The sequence below is a fragment of the Sminthopsis crassicaudata genome, chromosome 1, assembly GCF_048593235.1.
Source record: "Sminthopsis crassicaudata isolate SCR6 chromosome 1, ASM4859323v1, whole genome shotgun sequence".
Classification (NCBI taxonomy): domain Eukaryota; kingdom Metazoa; phylum Chordata; class Mammalia; order Dasyuromorphia; family Dasyuridae; genus Sminthopsis; species Sminthopsis crassicaudata.
Genome location: NC_133617.1, coordinates 437,385,576 through 437,405,306, shown reverse-complemented (window position 1 = coordinate 437,405,306; position 19,731 = coordinate 437,385,576). Strand labels below are relative to the sequence as shown.

Here is a 19,731-nt window from a genome sequence, read left to right as displayed (position 1 = left end):
CTTTGTGCTAAGCACTTATGCAAGAAATTCAAGCACTAATTTAGTAAAGTGGATATCTGCAGTTGTTCTTCTGTCATCATAGGCTTTAATTTCCATGGTTGTAAAACACTGGGAACCAGAAATTAATGCTACATTCTGTTTCATCCTCATGATGTTGATTCATCTTTCACCCAGATCCTGAGATTTTTCCTGACTCAATGTCAGGAAGAGTACACAAAGACTGTTCAACATTTCAATCCAAGTTTAGGTTATCTATGGCCATGCTGTGGTATTTAAAATGCCTCAAATCAGGAATTCCAAATTTGGTATTTTCAAATCAAAGCTTCACAACCCAAAAGCCTGGGTACAATTATACAAGCTTACTAAAATGAACCAATCATTTTGTGTCTTTCCTACCCATTCATCTTTTGTCTTCTCCTCATCCTCAATTACTTTGCCCATCCCTACTTCCTCCCAGGATGCTACTTTTGACAGTTCCTGCTCAGGTGAACCATTACAAAGTTTTAACACAAGGAGGTGTATGAGATTACTGCTTGAAGTTTTAAGCAATGGGAACAAACCAATTCAAAACAAAAAAAAATTTTTTTACTGCAAATTATTTGCAAATGTTCACGTTTCCAGTGTATTCATTACAAAAAGATACCCAAGAAAAACTTGGTTTATCCAACTTTAAGAATTATATAACTTACAAAAAATAAATATTTTTCCCCATTTCAGACAAGAACATTTCTCTGGTTAAGGGGTCAGCAACATAATTCAAAGTCTGCATCTCTGAGTAAGTGGAAGGAAGCTCTCTTTGCTTTTTGGATATCATTGTAATCTTCTTCTGAGACAATATATACACTGAGGAACCATGTTTTATCCAATTCTTCCTGGGAATACAGGACGACCAAATGCCCAATCAGCTCAGCCACCTGCTAGGAGTTAAGCATTGTCAAATATTTCTTAGCAAGAGGATACAAGTCTGAGGTGGTATTCTCCCTGAAGAAATTGTGGGTGACTCTTGCTAAGAATCTGAGACTGAGAGTCAGGATTTCCACTCCCACTTTCATCAACAGGATTCTAGGTTTCTGGGGTCAAGAATCCAGAATTTAAAATAATGCTTATAAGAATCAACTGGTTCTTATTCTTAAGAACTAAGAATATTTGGGACATCCATAGTCCTTCTTCTCTCTGAGCACTTTATAACCATAAACTTGTCCTTGCACATTTCAGTGATGGAGATACCTAGAGTATTACAACCATTTTGGATACTGAAGAAAGGAGGTAGGGAAAGGAAAAAGGATGAGGAATCAATGTGTTCCCCAAGGCAGAAAAGTCAACAATAAAAACTTCAGAGCTCTAGACAACTTTGCACCTTTCCCCTAATAGCTCTGAAAAATCAACAACTTCTGCCAAGTTTCTTGAATGTACAGTGAGGTGACAGGGTCAATTTGGCTGCCTCTAGCTTCTGGAGGAAGTCCTCCCAATGCCAGTGCACTTCAGAAGATGGCCCATGAGTGCAGTTCTAAAGGATAAATGCATAACAGGATGGACAGTGAAGTGAGTTCTAGGGACAGGGAAGGGTAAGAAAAAAGCCCTCTCACTTCTCTGGAAACTGTCAGTCATTCTGTAGGACACTGCAACATGGTAATTACAGTATAATCAAGGACAGTAATTAAATCCTCACCAAAAAAAAAAAAAAAACCTGCAAACTAGAAAAATCTAGCATGGTGAAGATGTATCAAAGGGGAAATTAAATCAATAATTTAGGTGAGGATATGGAAGCAAGGAAGCTTCTTTAGTAAAGTCATAAATTTAGGACTTCTGATCTTGAAAATATCTGAGGCAGTCTATTGGATTTGGTCACTAGCTAGCTAACTATGTGCAATCAGCTTCTCCTGAAGACCAAGATTCAGAAGAAATCCTCTGAAAAAAGTGGCAAAAATGTGGGAGAGCTGCACTTCACGGGACATATGTATGCATAGGGATGTTCAGGGAACATTGAAGGTTGGGGACCACAGGTAAAGCATTTGTGATGTGAGAATGTGTGAGTCTGGAAGGAAGGGAGCAAGAAGGTAGATTTAGTATCTTTCCCTCTTTCACCACAGAATCCGAGCAGGTCACTGGTAGACACAGACTGAGGAGGCCACTGCTGTTTTTGGTTGTTTTTGGTTTGAGGAGCAGAAGAGAAGGAATTACGTAGGCTCACTGGATCTTCTGTGTCCAATGCACATCAGCTTAGTTTGGAAATGCCTAGAAGAGAAAATCTCAGCCCTCACACCAAGCCTGCATCTTTCGCCATGCTGTAGAAGATTCCCTTCTTCTGCAGGAGGACAGAAGGTGAACCACATTCCACGATTTCTCCTTTATCCAAGACAATCACCCTGGGGTGGGAGAAAAAAACCATAAAAGTAAAAAGCAATCAGAGCTGTGCAATATTAGGACATTTACCTCATGATGCTGTCATCTGAAAATAAAGGGAAGAAAGAAAGGAATAAACATTTTATGAAGCACTACTATGTATAAGGTAAACTCCTTTACAAATATCATCTTACAATATCAGTAAGATCTTCCTGATTCTAAGGGCCCAGATCTCTAGTCACAGAGCCACTAGATACTTCAAATAAAAAAATGAACTTGCTAAGGGGAAAGATTTTTTTTTTTAAATGAAAATGGAACATGTGTCTTTCTTTCTTTCTTTTTTTTTTTAATAATATTATCCCTTGTATTCATTTTTCCAAATTATCCCCCCCTCCCTCTACTTCCTCCCCCCGATGACAGGTAAACTAAGGGGAAAGATTTTAAGGAGGAAATTATATCAAAAGCAAAGATGTGGATATAAAAGCAAAGAAACTTCCCAGAAGAATCATAAACTTTAGGTTTCAGGTTTTAGGATTTTGGTAAGATCTGAGGCAGTCTATCAGATATAGTCACTAGCTCCTGAATATCAACTTTCAAAAGAAGTCTTTAGCTCCTGCTGGCCATTTAATACTAGCCCAAAGGGAAAACCAACCCCACAACAAAGCAGATGCTCAAAGAAAAACGTGGCTTTACCTTGTGTAATCCAGGATCGTGTTGAGCCGGTGAGCTATGGTGAGGACAGTACAGTTATCAAACTGTGTTCGAATTGTAGACTGAATGAGGTCATCTGTTTCCAGGTCTACTGCAGCAGTAGCTTCATCCAGTACCAAGATCTTGGTTTTCCTCAGCAAAGCTCGTGCCAAGCACACAAGCTGGCGCTGCCCAACGCTATATTCCATAAGAAAGGAGAAAGAAAAGAGGAAAGAGAAGAAAGGAAAGTGGAGTGGGGGAAGAAGAGAGAAATATCATTAGAAAACAATATCCCAACACAAATACTAGCTAAGACAGAGCTTAATACACAGAGAGGAAAAAAAAGACATCCTTTCTCATTTATTCTAAACAAAGAGAACTTTCTCAGTGAATGAACTCATGCTATTTTCTTTTGCTTGGCTCACTTTTAATGAGATTTTAAAGTTTCCTTTTTAATTATTCAATCAATAAACATAAATGTTTATAAACAAATAAATAAAAATATCTATTATGTGCCACACACATTTTAATGTAATATCAGCTTCAATAACCTTTCCTACAGAGAATACAAACACTTTTATTTTAAATTAATGATATAATATCTGAATGTATGGTGGTAGGAGCATCTACCAGACTCCCTAAACATGTAGGATGGCCTTCCTAGTGCTGTTCCTTAAAAGACACTGAATCCTCAAGGTTTAATCAGCTCAGGGGACTCAAGCTCAGACCATTAAAAAACCTTTAAAAAAAGAAAACTACAAAAAGTCAGGAGGAGCTAATTTAGCCAGATTTTGAGACTTTGCACCATCATATCTGTAGGACAGCCAACACCAGACAACTATACCAGGAAAACTTGTTGAATTTATCATCTCCTCAATGAAAATCTTTTACTTCCTTTGAAGGGCCTTTCCCTCCTTTTGCTAAATGGTGAGATATATTATTGAGTGTCTTGTTTCACTCCAATCTCAAATGGGAGGGAACAGCCTTAACTAATCCGTTCTGGATATTATGCTATATTTCTAAGAGGAAATAAAAATATTCAAGAGACTGACAATTCAACTGAAATTCTCGAAGTGACCCATCTTGAATGGAGAGAGACTGAGAGAAGGAGAATGAAAAGAACTTCCTTCTTATCTTACCTTCTATCTTAAAAAGAAAAATTTGGGAAAAGCTATTTCCTTAAAAGAGCTGAACTGTGGGACTATTTCTAGAACTGATGAAAAGTCAGCAATTGTAAAGATGATTAAAGGCAACTTTTTGTTCACTACACAATTAATAAAATAAATAGTATAGCCAATGTTGTTGCTCAGTCGTTTTTCAGTCATGTCCAATTCTTTATGATCCCATTTGGAGTTCTCTTGGCTAGAGTGGTTTACCAATTCTTTTTCCAGCTCATTTTACAGATGAGAAAACTGAGGCAAACAGAGTTAAGAGACTTGCCTAAAGTCACACAGCTATTAAGAATCTGAGGTCATGTGTGTGCCAAAATGTTTGTAGCAGCTCTTTTCATAGTGGCTAGAAACTGGAAGATGAATGGATGTCCATCAATTGGAGAATGTTTGGGTAAATTATGGTATATGAAGGCTATGGAATATTACTGCTCTGTAAGAAATGACCAGCAGGATGAATTCAGAAAGGCTTGGAGAGACTTGCATGAACTGATGCTGAGTGAAATGAGCAGAACCAGAAGATCACTATACACTTCAACAACAATAATGTATGAAGATGTATTCTGGTGGAAGTGGAAATCTTTAACATAAAGAAGATCCAACTCACTTCCAGCTGATCAATGATGGACAGAAACAACTACACCCAGAGAAGGAACACTGGGAAGTGAATGTAAAATATTAGCACTACTGTCTATCTACCCAGGTTACTTATACCTTCAGAATCCAATACTTAACGTGCAACAAGAAAATTGGATTTACACACATATATTATATCTAGGTTATACTGTAACACATGTAAAATGTATGGGATTGCCTGTCATCTAGGGGAGGGAGTAGAAGGAGGGAGGGGAAAATCTGGAAAAATGAATACAAGGGATGTTATAAAAAATTATTCATGCATATATACTGTCAAAAAATGTATAATTATAAAATTAATTTAAAAAAATAAATAAATCTCCATTAACAATTCAAAAAAAAAAAAAAAAAGAATCTGAGGTCAGATATGAACTCAGATCATATTTGAATTCAGAAAGATAAGTCTTCCTGATTCCAGGCCCAGTACTCTATATATTCTAATATACACAATAACTGATTAGGAGATTAAGTTTAGGAGATTAGACACACCCACTTACACACAGAGTCCATGTGAGTTAATACTTAGAGAAAAGGAGGTTTTATCAGTTTCATAAATACTATTTAACTGATTGAGATGGGGGATTATTACTGATTGTTTAATTAATGAAAGATGTTTCAGTTTTAGTAATTAATATAGAAATACAGAATATATCCTGATCATCTGAGAATCCAGGATGACAGAATAAGAAAATGATCCAGTAACATTTAAAAAGAGGGATGATCCCACCCCCCATCTAGGCTACATCTGTGTAGTCCTAACATTTGTTGCATTTAATGCATTTAATGTTTTATTGATGCTTTTTCTTTTCTCAGTGTTTCTCTACCCCCATGCTAATATGGTAACCCTTAGGAATGTTATAGTAATAACATCCAAGCTACCTGGCCTTGGGGATGATGTGATAGAAACCTCAATAGTAGGAGAGACCCCAGGACTTAAAAAAAAAACAACTCCCAGGCAACCCAATCTTGGGAATGATGTAGTCACCTTATGAATGTAGTTATTGGGAATAATGTGACATAACCTTGGAAAACGTGTGTTTAAAAAAAAAGGGAGTTGGACCTAATATCTTTATTCCACCATTCAAGGACGTCTGGTTTGTCATCCAAAAGTCTGGGTTGCTATCTCACACCTGGACTCAGACAATGAGCATTTCTTAATTTCATAAAAAAAAGAAAGGGCATCATTGTTAGCCCTAATTATCAAACTTCCCACTAGTCATGTGAACCCTATCCCTTAAAGTCATTTACTCTGCTCTGGTTTTTATTCTATATTCTCAAATCTCTATAAATTTACCTACTAGCTCCTCACTCTTTGCAATCTTCCTCTCTTGGAATTTCGCCTGCTATAATTGGTATTATAATTACTATAAAACTTTTGTTTCTTGACTTAGGAATTATCTAAATTTCCAAATTCTTTTGGGTTACCCCTAACACCAGAATGGAGCCCCAATATATTCTGGGGATCCCATGCATCCTAAATCCCAACAATGCCCATAGAATTCTCATCTATGACATAAATCAACAACACTGCTGGCCATGTCTGACAAATGATGCTTCCTTCTGCACTTGAAGTATACTGTGGCTCCACTGAAAGGAAGCAGACATGATTCACTCTCAGTACTCATAAATTGTTCACTTTCTCAACCTGAGTGCTTTCAATACTTCTAATATTCTACTTTTCTATATTAATAATAATTAATAGATAATTTACTATATTATCATATAATTACCATATTAACATACTAATTAATTATAGTGATTCTGTTTATTTTATTTTGGATTAGTTTATAAAAGTCTTCATAAGTATCTAAATTCCTCACTGTTTCTTACAAAACAATGCTGTCTATTATGTTTATATATCATAACATGCTCAACCATTCCCCAACTGACAGGCATTCACTTTCTTTCCAGTTCTTTGTTTTCATAAAAAAGTATTGCCATAAATACTTTTGACCCCTCTGAGATGGATGCCTAGTGGTAACACAGGCTTTCAATATCCATTTAACAGAGAGGAAAAGTGAAGGAAGCTTGGAGAAATTAAATGAGATTTTAAAGAATAATTACTGAAGAGACAAAATTAGAATTAAAACTTCCCATGCCAAAGGACTTCCCATTCACTCATGGTGCCTCTGGGCTTGTCCTTATCTGAAGGAACAGGAGCTTGCTTAGCACAGAAAACAAAGGATTGGAATTACCTCTCACTGTGCGAGGTTTTATTGGTGATTCTATAAAGCATTTCCCCTTTTTCCCAAGTCTTTTGGTATCAAGCTGTTCAGTGATGTCATTTGCTAAATAGCTGATGTTGACCCTGAAGAGCAGATAGTAAAATATACTTTCCTCTTCTCAGAAGAGGTAGAAAAATCACAGGTACAGAGGATCACCTACATTACCAGACTTGGCTGAAATATTTTTCTTTGGCATAAGGGAAGGAGAAAAGGCAGTCAATCAGGAAATGACTGGTATAAATAACAAAACTTATTAATACGATTTTAAAAAACCTCTCATGCAGAACAGAAGTTAGTAGGACTCCTGGCACAGAATCAGAGGCTAACTTTTTTGCCTAAGTAGAACACTGGGCCTGGGACATTCTGGGTTTCAGTGCACAGGCAACATTTTGTCCCAATCTTGAAACATAAGAGAAAGAGTGTTAGTGATAATATATATGCGAGGACAGATAGGAAGGATAGGAACAGGAGAAGCCCACTGCCTCCACCTTGAGCCACCATAATCTCTTTATCCATAGATGCACTGAGATTTGTAAGAAAAATTGTCTTTGAGGACAATTTGAATCTCTAGCTACTATTTTAGCTCATTTCATTTGATGAATATAAGTCTTCTTGCAGTAAACTCTAACACAACCATCCTCCAAGATCTATACCACAATTCAAGACAGTCAAATTATCCTGATCAACAATCTAATACAAGCCAAAGAACATCAGCACTCAGAAGTGAGAAAAATACTTCTTATCTAAGCTTCTCCATCTCTCATCCAAACAAACATGATTTTTAAAAATAGTTAATTTATTTGGTTCTATTTTATCAAATACTAAATGTTTTGTATATTATTTTATCCTTTATTTTGTAAGCTTGTCTTTTGTTAAATTTATAATTTTTAAAATGTGATGTTGGATTGGTTGGTTGTTTTGTTTTTGTTAGAGAGGGAGGAACCCATGCTTCTGACCCCTACCTCAGGTTCTCCCCTCCTTCCGTACACTCATGATTCAGTTTATCAGGAAGAGCTGATACGAAGTTCTTCAAGTGAGCCAGTTCCAAAGACTTCCAGATATCCTCATCTGAATACTGGTCAAATGGATCCAGGTTCATGCGCAGGGAGCCAGAAAACAAGACTGGATCCTATTCAGAGGAAAGTTTGGAATGTAATATGATTCAACGTAAAGAAGATGCTGGAAGAGCTGATACACAGGGTGGATGAAGTAACTCCCTTTATCATTACAGAGCAAGATAAAATTTTTGTGTTCTTAACCACGTAAAAATAGCTCCACTCATGGGAAAACCAGAATAATATTACATATCCAATGATCCTTTGTTTTACCTTCCAAGTGAAGAAGTTATACAGGGAAAAAGACAGATCCAAGACTGTTCTTTACCATCTGAGCACTAAGAGCTCCATAATTTTCAAAGTCTGAGCTGGATGTATAAGGAAGGAGTTATGTAGGTCATAAAAAATTCTACATATTCACATTCCACATCTGAACCAGGCCATTTATGGTATTTAGGGATAGTGCCACAGAGAGTAATCATAGCACCCATCTATCAAGCACCTCACAGTTTACAAAATGCCTTCCTCACAACTGTCTGGAGAGGTAAGTAGAAGCAAGTATCATTATCCCATTTTAGAAATTAAAAAAAAAAACTGAGGATCTAGAAGCAAGAACTGAGTTTTGTAACCTCTAAAGTGATTTATAAACATGAACTGTTGCTTATGGGAAGAAGCATGCCAGGGTTCCACAGAGAACAAATAATGGAGTCTCAACTCAAATTTAGGTAGTATGGTTCCAAGTCTGGAGCTCTTCTCATTACTCTCTGATAGCAAATATTCAAACAGGAAGCCAAAGAGCAAATAAATTTCCTCTATGGTTTTTGCTAGATAATATTTGGTCTGAAAATGCCATCTATCCCTACCATTTATCATTCCTCCTATCCCCAACTCATGTTTAAATGTGCCATTTGACTTCCTACCCTAAAGATATCTCAGGCATCAAATAATTTCTTTCTTATGCAAATTTAAGACCTTAACCTGGCAACTATTTCTGAATTCAGACCTGGCTGGGGATTATGATCACCTAGCCTATGATAACTTTCAACCAACTCCTTTAAAAGAAAAAGAAAAAAAAAAACCTTCCTTAGACAGAGGAAATACTTTATCTCAAACAGGGTTGTAGTTCCTGTAAAAAATAAATAAATATTTTTAAATCTGACTTTTAAAGTCTTCCTTAATTTGACCTTGAATCCTGGTTCCCACTACTTTCCTACTTAACTCCTCCCAATTCCAGACAAACTGTCTTAATCAAGACAGAATGTGCTACCTTTGGCCAATAGAAACTAAAGTGTCATAATGGATTTTAGAGGATGCTTAAGATATAGAAATGAAATTATATTTAAAATCTTAAGACAATGATTTATATACAAATATCAATTTGGAAAGTGCCATTTCAAGCTATATGAAATAAAGGGTGAAGACTTTTGACTCAAAATAGATGACTATAAAAGATTTCATTCCTAATATGTCATATAAAATATGGAAAATATCTGAAAAAAATTCATATAAACATATCAGTAATGAAAAATCAATTAAGATCACTGTTTAAAAACTTGACAAGATGCCACAGAAGGAATTCTTATAACAAGTAGGAAGGTATAACTGGATGGCCTCTAGAATTTCACTTCCAACTCTGTATGATCAAATTCATTTGAGATATTAAAATTTTAAAAAATTTAAAAGTCAACCTTCAGCAGCATAAGCTATTTAAAAGTTGTTTTCTTTCCCCATCCCAGCTCTATACCTGAGGAATAATGGTGATCTTGAATCTGAGGTGATGCAGTCCAATCTTGGCAATATTGATACCATCAATGATGATCTCTCCATCCGCAGACTCATTGATGCGAAATAAGCCCAGCGTGAGTGATGACTTGCCTGCTCCAGTTCGACCTACAATTCCAACCTGTTGAGGAAGACCAAATGGAGCTGCTTGAATATTAGGTTTCCTGGGGACAATGTAGAAATGACTCCAATATCTCCCCTATTCATGTTCCAAATGAATTCACTAATGTACTATTTATATCTTCCTGGGCCAAAACTGAGCCACTCTGTTTTCCACAAGCACTTGGCAAAAAAAAAACAAAAAAAAACCAAAACCAAAAAAAACACTCAATTAGAAATTGAATAGTCACTTGGTCTGAGAAATAGTGGACTCTATAGTTGGTTCCATTTGCCTGGCCACAATGGCCTTTTAACGGACATGTTTAGGATATCTCCCTACATCTGTATTGAAGAGACAGCTTAAAAGCTAGAAAAACAACCCACACAGATCAGGAAAAAGAAGGTCAAGATCTAGGTATAAAGTACCTACCTTCTCCCCTCCTTCAATGGTAACATTGATGTGTTTCAAAACTAAGTCTAAGTCCTCCCGATAACGTAAACTGAAGTCTCGGAATTCCACTCGGCCTTCCTGCGGCCAGTTACTGGGAGGGGCTGCTTCTTCAATAAGCCACGGAGCCTGAAACCACAGCCAGGGAAGATGGTGAGGGGAGAGATCAATCTAATTAGACAAGCATTAAATATGTGCTTACTCTGTTCCTGAAGTTCTACTAGACAACAAAAAAGAAACAGTTTCTGCTCAAGAAGCTTACAGTCTACTGGAGAGATATAAAATATACAGAAATAGGAATATGCAATAGGCATATAAGGCATACAGTGACTGGGGGAGGGTGAGCACTAAAAATGTTGGAAGCATCAGAACAGGCCTTCTATAACAGGTGATTTTTAAGTGAAATCTGAAGCAAGCTAGAGAATACTTAGATATTTATCAGAAAGGTGAACTACAAACCCTGTACAAGTACCATTGAACTTCCAAGAAACCTCTGACTAATGGCAGCAATCAGGATTCAAAAGTTACCCAAAACTTCCAGATTTCCATCTCTACCACAGAAGGTTTTCAAATCAGTGGGTTAGCGTATTCCATTCATTCCACTTTCTTCCTCACCCATAGTCTCATGAAATGATACTCTTTACTAGATAAGTTAGGGACATCAAACTCAAATAGAAAGAGATTCTTAGAAGGTCACAAATTGACTTATAAAACTACAAATTAGCATTTTCTATGTCTTAGTCTAAACTTAATTTTTTGTTAGACATTTTTCAGTTACTTTGTTTAAAAAAAAAAAAAAAAAAAAGACTGTCAATGAGTTGGACACCTCTGTCCTGGAAAATACTATAAATCAAGATTCTGTTGACATAAAACTTAATGCTGGAAACTTTTTGAAGAGCTTTTTGAGATGCATTCATATAGTATTACAGTCTAAGATCTGCAAGTAAAAGAGATCTCAGAGAGCATAATACCCTTTTTTAATAAAGGAGCACAATACCCCCCCTTTTTTTAAATGGTACCAGAGAGTTTAAATTGGCTCATTCTCAGTCATGCAAGCAATAAGTAGCAGAGCTGGTAAACTCAGATCATGTGACTTCAAGTTCATCACTATTATCATTGTACCACATAATTAAAATGTTAGGCGGGGGGAATTGGGGGAATTTTCTGTTGGAAGATTGAATCAAGTAGGAAGGGAACATAAGACACTTTTCTGCTCCAGTGGTGAAGAGCACCTCCCTACTAGGAGCTCATTTATGGAGCTAGGGATGGGATGGGGATGGGAGAGAGGAGTGGATGATATAAACTAATGCTCTTACTGTGCTTTGACTATTCAATCTCTGTTAAATTACACTGAACAAGGGCAGGCATAGGCTATTGTTGTCATTAAAATGAATGCAACCTAGGAAATTTCTGAGGTTTAAAAAAGAATTAAGGACAACTCAACTTGGCGCTACAAGTAACACTTCATAAATTTAAAATCCTTGTAACTGAATTTTCGAGGTTATAAAATATTGCCATTTAAATTCATTTAAGTATGCTTTTGTTTTGACTTCTTGGAGATATTTGTGTCATATTATAGGCCTTTTTGTGCTTTTGAGCCACAATTAATTTAATTTAACTATTCTGGATGATTCAAGATAACTAATAGCTCTGAACATCAGTGAAAGTATTTTGTTAAAACAGAATATAGTGATTTAGGCACTCTTGAGGAGTTTAGGATTGTTTAATCCTTTTACTAAAAGGCTCCCCACCACCATCACCTCCACCCTCCAGGCTTCTATACTTTTTGAGAACTTTTTTCTCCATAAGGCTTTTTTCTTATAATTTTTACTTATTCCTATTATTATTATCCCTACTTTTAAAGTGTTTTAATGTGTTACACTGGCAACCAGATGGCATAGTAGATAGAGGACCAAGCCTGAAGTCAGGGATTCAAATCTGATCTTAGATATTTACTAGTTTTGTGACCCTGGGTAAGTCACTCCATTTGCTTCAGTTTTCTTAACAGTAAAAAGAGCTGGAGAAGGAAATGGCACATTACTCCAATTATCTTTGCCAAGGAAACCTCAAATAGAATCACAAAGAATGGGACATGACTAAGATGACTGAACAACAAATGTGCTATAAGCTGAAAAAACCAAATAACTCAGTACTATAACAAAACCTAAATTAAAAGTAAGGAGGGTACTTTTTTTTTTTTTTTATAAGAGAGAGTCTCTCAGGCCTTTGTTTTTTTAGCAATTCAATTGTGTTCAATTTTTTTTTTTTTGGTGACCCCATGGACCACAGCACATCAATACTGCCCTTAGAGTATTCTTGGCAAAGATACTGGAGTAGGTTGCCATTTCCTTCTCCAGTGAATTAAGGCAAAGAGAGATTAAGTGATTTGTCCAGGATTTCATAGCTAGTGTCTGAGGCTAGATTTGAATGCAGGATTTCATGACTCTAAGGCCAGCCACAACTGTTCACTATATCACCCACTTACTTACAGTTATCATACAGAGTTTGGTTAAATGATAGCCAATGACAAATTTTTCACTTGGAAAAAGCATTTAACTTATACCTCTGTATTTCTTAAATCTTCTTCTATATTACCTCTTGACTACCTTACAAAAGATTACAGATTTAAAGCTAGAAGAGACTTTATTGGTTGTCTAATCCAACCCCTTTAAATAAAGTTGAGGATACTAGGGCCAAAAGAGTTCAGTGACTCAGCCAAAGTCTCATATCTGGGTTTCAAAAATCAAATTCATCACATACAAGATGGTAGGGTTTTAGCTAGGTAATAGTCTGAAAAGAGAGGCAGGGAATGAGATGGAGGGATTTGAGTAGAAGCCAAAGTTCAATCTGAGATGACAGTTTAAAAAAATAAATATATAAACAAATACAATCTTAGACTATATTTGAAATGTCCAGAACTAGGCATATACTGTACTGGACTGCACTTATACTTAGGAATGGACTTACCATCCATAGAAAGCCACAACATACCAGGGGCCAATTTTGGGAAGAAGGATAAGAGTCCAATTTAACTAAGAAATCATTTCAAAATCTTTGTTAGGGAAACTTGCATAGGGAAACCAAATGTTTCATGAAAATGAAGCCAAGAAGAAAGTTCTTCTTAGAGGCAATTCAGCACCTTGAATCATGGATGATATGGCAAGTGACAAGATCAGTAAGCTAGTCATAAGGCAGAAACTCCAGATGTAATACCTTATATTTCCATTAGGGGATGCTCATACCATTATGTTGGAAGAATCCATTTTTAATAAGATCACGCTCAGTTCCAAGAAACCTGTTAACTTTAGCTAGCCATTTCAGAAAAAGAAAGAGTAAGAGACTGCTAGGTTTCTAAGTGAAATGTGCTCCTTCTGATTCAGCTGGGTCTTTGGTTTTATATCTGTTAGGCATTTTCTTGCTGTGTCAGGGTTTAAATCAAGGCATATAATTAGTAACAAACTTCCATCTGAATTTGGGCAAGATGATTCAAGGACAAGGTCAAGCACCTTTCCCAAATGCAAAAACACTTTACCTCCTTCTCTGTTTCTGAATATTCTTTAAGCCTCTCCACAGCAACGATATTTGTTTCCATCTCCGAGGACATTCGAACCAGCCAGTTCAAGTATGTGGTAACCTACAAAAGCAGAATTCATCTCAGTAAAAAGTCCTCATCCTACTACTCACAATCTACCCTATCCACAAACACTCCTTATCCCAAATCTCTAAGAAAAGAAGTTCTAAAAATCTAGAGACATAGCCTATGGCATTCTTTTAAAGTATGAGACTTAAAGTATATTCACTTTATATTCAGTGTCTTGTCAAGTCCTCTGGGATGTCTTATAGTACAGGTATGGGACAAGAGCAGAGATAGTGATAGGAAGATGACAAAGTATTCTCCAAATTCTAGCATGTTTCAAAGTCCTCAGCAATATTTCTTTGCATCTATATAATGCTTTATATTTCAAAAAATATTCTATATGAGTTTTCTGTGTTATGGTCCCCTTTGGCATTCTGGTGAAGTCCATGGACCTCTTACCAGAATTATGTTTTAAAATGCATAAAATAATATACACAAGACTAAAAAGGAAACCAACAATAATGCAACAGTTGTCAAAATATTTTTTTAAACTGTGGAACCCAGATAGAGGCCACTTTTTCCCTATTTTCCTCCTTATCCGAATTCTGTGAGGTAGGCAGAGCAGGTAGCATTACCACTATTGTGTAAGGACACTAAGGCAGGAGATCATAAACCAATTGCTCCACATCACATACTGAGTTAGAGACAAGAGTCGAGCCCTGGAATCCAAAATCTCATTTCCACGAACCCATTCAAACATAACAAATGAATTTTGATTTCAATAAAGCTAAGCAACCCTGGCTTTAAATCTGCTCTTCCTCTGAGGGGCAGGCAGTGCCACTGTATTACCTTAAAAGGAATTCTACCCCTACAACTCGCCAAAAATAATGTATAGTATATGGAGAAGCAGGCCCTGCATTAGACATAGTGACAAGAAAAGACCCATGTTCTAATCTAAGCACTTCCATTAATTATCTGGAAGTCTTCACTCATCTGGACCTCATTTTCCTCACTTATAATATTTAAGGGATCAGATCATTAGTCTAAGCTTGCCACAGACCTCTGTTTATGCTAATTAACGGGAGTAATTTGGAGTAGAACTCACCTAGCAATCTTCTAGCACTTAAGCCTCCCAGTCCTATTGTACCCGGTAATCTGATCTGGGTGTGAATGAATGTAAATACCACCTCCAACCTTTCTACTTCCCGGTGAGCTCACTGGGAAAAGCAGGCAAAGAGGATGCAGGGAGTTTCACCTGAAGATAACAGATGCTCTGGCAAGAAAGGAAATAATGACTAGGAACTTTGCTAGGAAGCAGGTGCTGAACTCAATTGCAATTAACTTTGTGGGGGATTCTGGGGGTGGAATATTGCATAAACCATCAAGATTCAGTAGTTTGTGTCACTCAGTTTTAATTAACTCTTTATCTAATGGAAGGTTCTAGTTAGGCAGGGAAGACAGAGAAGGGAAAGTCCATTGGGAAATAATCATGAAGTAAAAAACAAAAGATACAAAATCAGCAGGGGTTTAAGTCATCATTAAGTCATCTGAATAGACCGGTTCCAAATAGACTCTCATATGTTGTAAACAGCAGCAAACTTGGGATCCAAAGCCTAGATCCAAAAGCAGTCCTGGGCAAAAGGCACCCATGAACTTCAAAACAAGATAAGAGCCTCAGGATAATTATGAAAGTGATCAGCTTATCAACTCTCCTGAATGTTCACCTTGTATGAGATCTAAATATCTCTAAATCCCCTTTAAATTGTCAGATTCAAGGCTTCTGGGATTTTAGGTAATTTCCACATTTCCAAAATATCTCCCATGCTTCTGGGAACCAATATCAAGGGTAAAGAAAAGACTTTTCTCATTAAAGGACCAAGGAAATCATTGAGAAAAGCTGGAAGGGGGGGACAGGTTAATGACCCTAACCAAAGTTTTTATCATTGTTCAGTCATTTTTCAGTAACAATCTGACTCTTTGTGACCCCATTTGGGATTTCCTTGGCAAAGATACTGGAACAGTTTGCCATTTCCTTCTCCAACTCATTTTACAAATGAGGAAACTGAGGTAAACAGGATTAAGTGACTTGTCTAGGTCCAAAAAAATTAAAAGGTCATATTTGAATTTAGGAACATGAATTTTCCTGACTCCAGGCCTGATATTCATTGTGCCACCTAGATGCGCCAGGTAACCAAAACTAGAGAGACATTTAATTCCTCTTTATTCTGAGCCACCATTCATTCCCAGACTCTCCTCTTCCTAGATCATAATGGACTCAAAATTAGCCTGCAAGAATTCACAATCTTATTCCCTTCCACCTCCCACCATCCTTAAAAATAATTTCAAATATCAAAAGATATTCTTCTTACCTGAAGGGAGTAAGAGACTGAGAGGCCCACCAACCCAGGGCTGAGGCTATGCCGGGAGATGACAGAAAACAAAGCTGCAAAGAGAACTATGCAATTTCCCACACACTCTAGTCGGACCGCCAGCCACCTGCAGAGCCACACATATAAGCACAAGTCAGCCCCAGGTTAAGATCCACCGAAGCAAATTCACTGAGTGGGAATTCTAAGGAACTCCAAAACACCCTTTACTCCTGAAAGACTCTTTCAGTTTCTTGGTCTGAAACAGGATGGCTTAGAAACATGAGATGAAGACAAAATAAAATTTTGACTTATCCTGTATCATCAGGAAATGAGATAAATTTTCTAGACACCTTTTTTTTTTTTTTTTTTTTTTTTTTTTAGGCAATTGGGATTAAGTGACTTGCCCAGGATCACAAAGTTAGGAAGTGTTAAGTGTCTGAGGCCAGATTTAAACTCAGGTCCTCTTGACTTCAAGGCTGGTTCTCTATCCTCTGTACCACCTAGCTGTCCCAATAATTTTTTTAAAAAAAACATTTATTATTTTTATCTTCCACTTCTTATCTTTAGAACAATTCAAAGATGTCGTAAACAGCAGCAAACTTGGGGGGAAAGTGTTCTATGCATAACAAGAATATATCCTCTATTAAATTCCCATATCAGCCATATACAAAAATATGCCACTTTCTTCACTTTAAAAGTCCATTTCTTTCGAGGTAAACAGGAGGCTTCATCTTCCACCTCCCTTGGAATCATGGTTTATTATTCTATTTATCAAAGTTATAAAGTCTTTCAAAGTTGTTTTTCTTCATGATACCATTGAATCAATTACTCTCTTACTTCTGCTTACTTTCATGCTGTGCAGTTCATAAAAATCTTATCAGCTTCTTCTGACCATGTCCATCAATATTATTCCATTACATTCATAACCTGTAATTTGTTTAGGCACTGCTACAAATATTTTAATACCTATAAGTCCCTTTCGTTTTTCTTTGATCCTTTTAGCAATGGAGTGACTTTTTGGGCACAGTTCCAAAGTGCTTGCCAGAATGGCTGGACCAATGACTTAATTTGCCTATTGCCTTTCCAATATTTATCATTTTCCTCTTTTGACATCTTTGCCAAGTCAATTTGTATATCCTGGAATCTGAGGGCTGCTTTAACTTATATTTCACTAATTATTAGTAATTTGGAACATTTTTCCAATTGGTTGATAGTTTGGATTTCTTTCTTTGAAAACTCGCTCGTGGCCTGTGATTATTTATTGAGGAACTGCTCTTAATCTCATAAATTTTATTGAGTTTCATATTTATATAACATATATAAGTATATATTATACCTATATATGTGTATATTTATAAAGCAGATTAAATAACTTTATCAAAAAATCGTTGCTAAGATTTTTCTGCCAAGTACCTTGTTTCCTTTCTAATTTCAAATGCACTTGTTTTTTGGTACTATACTTTTTTCATTTCATATAATTAAAACTATCCATTTAATCTCTTATGATCCAATCTTTCCCATGGTAGTGACAAATATTTGGGATGGATATCTTTCTAATACATATCACAACTCAAAATGAATTGCAATGATCAACCTTGATTGATTATTTGAATAACGAAACACACTTCCTATAGGTAGAGAGATAGGAGCTTAGGCTTGGGAAATGCTAATGGCTAGGAATTAGCTGTCAGATTTTCAGATGTTTGCACGGATTATCATAGAAGGGTAGCACTCTGAAAAGCATTGCCATGAAAAAAAGTTTGAAGTTGTCAACAAAACTAATTAAAATGTATCATACCTTCCTGGTTTTTTAAGTGAATCAATCAGTATATAATTTTACCTTCCTTTGATGACTCAGAGGCATTATTATGAAAATCAATTGTTGTAGTGTTTCTTTTTTCTTTTTAAGTTTTTTTTAAATTAATTTTATAATTATAAATTTTTTGACAGTATATATGCATGAGTAATTTTTTTATAACATTATCCCTTGTATTCATTTGTCCAAATTTTCCCCTCCCTCCCTCTTCTCCCTCCCCTAGATGACAGGCAATCTCATGAATTTTACATGTGTTACAGTATAACCTAGATATAATATATGTGTGTAAATCCAATTTTCTTGTTGCATGTTAAGTATTGGATTCCGAAGGTATAAATAACCTGGGTAGATAGACAGTAGTGCTAACAATTTACATTCACTTCCCAGTGTTCATTCTTTGGGTGTAGTTGTTTCTGTCCATCACTGATCAACTGGAAGTGAGTTGGATCTTCTCTATGTTGAAGATTTCCACTTCCAACAGAATACATCATCATATAGTATTGTTGTTGAAGTGTATAATGATCTCCTAGTACTGCTCATTTCACTCAGCATCAGTTGATGTAAGTCTCTCCAGGCCTTTCTGAATTCATCCTGCTAGTCATTTCTTACAGAGCAATAATATTCCATAGCCTTCATATACCATAATTTACCCAACCATTCTCCAATTGATGGACATCCATCCATCTTCCAGTTTCTAGCCACTACAAAAAGAGCTGCCACAAACATTTTGTCTATTGTAGTGTTTCTTAATATGATGATGTCCTCAGGGATCAATGAGGCTGTATGTCCCTGTACTATGTGGCCTGCTGCTGTCCTTTAAACTTCCTCTAACATCAATGTAATGATAAACTATAAAATTGAAATATTATTTGCCTCCAGATTGAAAGGTGATAAACTGAAAATTTAGAAAGATATACATTTTTGGATGTGCCCAATGTGGAAATTTATTTTGCAAGATATGTTGAAGAATTTTTTTTGTGTCTTTTAAAAAAACTTGTTCAATGGGAGTAAGATATTAGAAGACAAAGATGAATTTTTAAAACTTATCAGTTGAAAAGTCTTTAAATAAAAATAAATAAGTAAATAGCCCATAACAAATTGCATGCCTTCTCAAGCAAAGGGGAAGGAAGAAGGAAGGAATTTGGACCTCAAATTTTTTCTTAAAAGTGTTAAGAATTTTTTACAGGTAATTGGAAAAAGTTCACCAATAAATAAGTTAATTAATTACTAGCAATAGAAAAAAAAAAATGTCTATGTCTCTTCCCTTCTTAATTATTACCACTGGTACCATCATTTTTATGCATAAATGTCTGGGAGATATAAAAAATTTATGGATGGCAAAAAGACTCTATAGTTTACTTGAAAGGAAAGCATTAAACCATCTCTAAGTTCATCAGTAGAAATACTGAAATAATGTCTCAGTGAACACCTAGGAATGGGTTTATGTTTTCCCAACAAGTATGTCATTTGGATGCTTTTTTTGTCTACTTCTGGACTCATGACTATGTTGGTTGTCAAAGGT

At 36.1% G+C, this 19,731-nt stretch overlaps 1 protein-coding gene across 1 annotated transcript in view; it reads right to left on the bottom strand.

Moving 5' to 3' along the window:
• Nucleotides 1–563: 563 nt before the first annotated feature.
• The window catches only part of ABCC1 (ATP binding cassette subfamily C member 1 (ABCC1 blood group)), a 145,275-nt gene continuing 126,107 nt past the window's right edge, over nucleotides 564–19,731 (bottom strand). The window contains exons 25-31 of the mRNA XM_074280626.1: nucleotides 16,394–16,520; nucleotides 13,980–14,081; nucleotides 10,430–10,576; nucleotides 9,863–10,021; nucleotides 8,026–8,192; nucleotides 3,037–3,231; nucleotides 564–2,366 (exon numbers count right to left, since the gene is read on the bottom strand). Coding sequence (XP_074136727.1) covers nucleotides 2,258–2,366; nucleotides 3,037–3,231; nucleotides 8,026–8,192; nucleotides 9,863–10,021; nucleotides 10,430–10,576; nucleotides 13,980–14,081; nucleotides 16,394–16,520 — 1,006 coding nt within the window. The 3' untranslated portion in view covers nucleotides 564–2,257. The remainder of the gene's footprint in view (nucleotides 2,367–3,036; nucleotides 3,232–8,025; nucleotides 8,193–9,862; nucleotides 10,022–10,429; nucleotides 10,577–13,979; nucleotides 14,082–16,393; nucleotides 16,521–19,731) is intronic.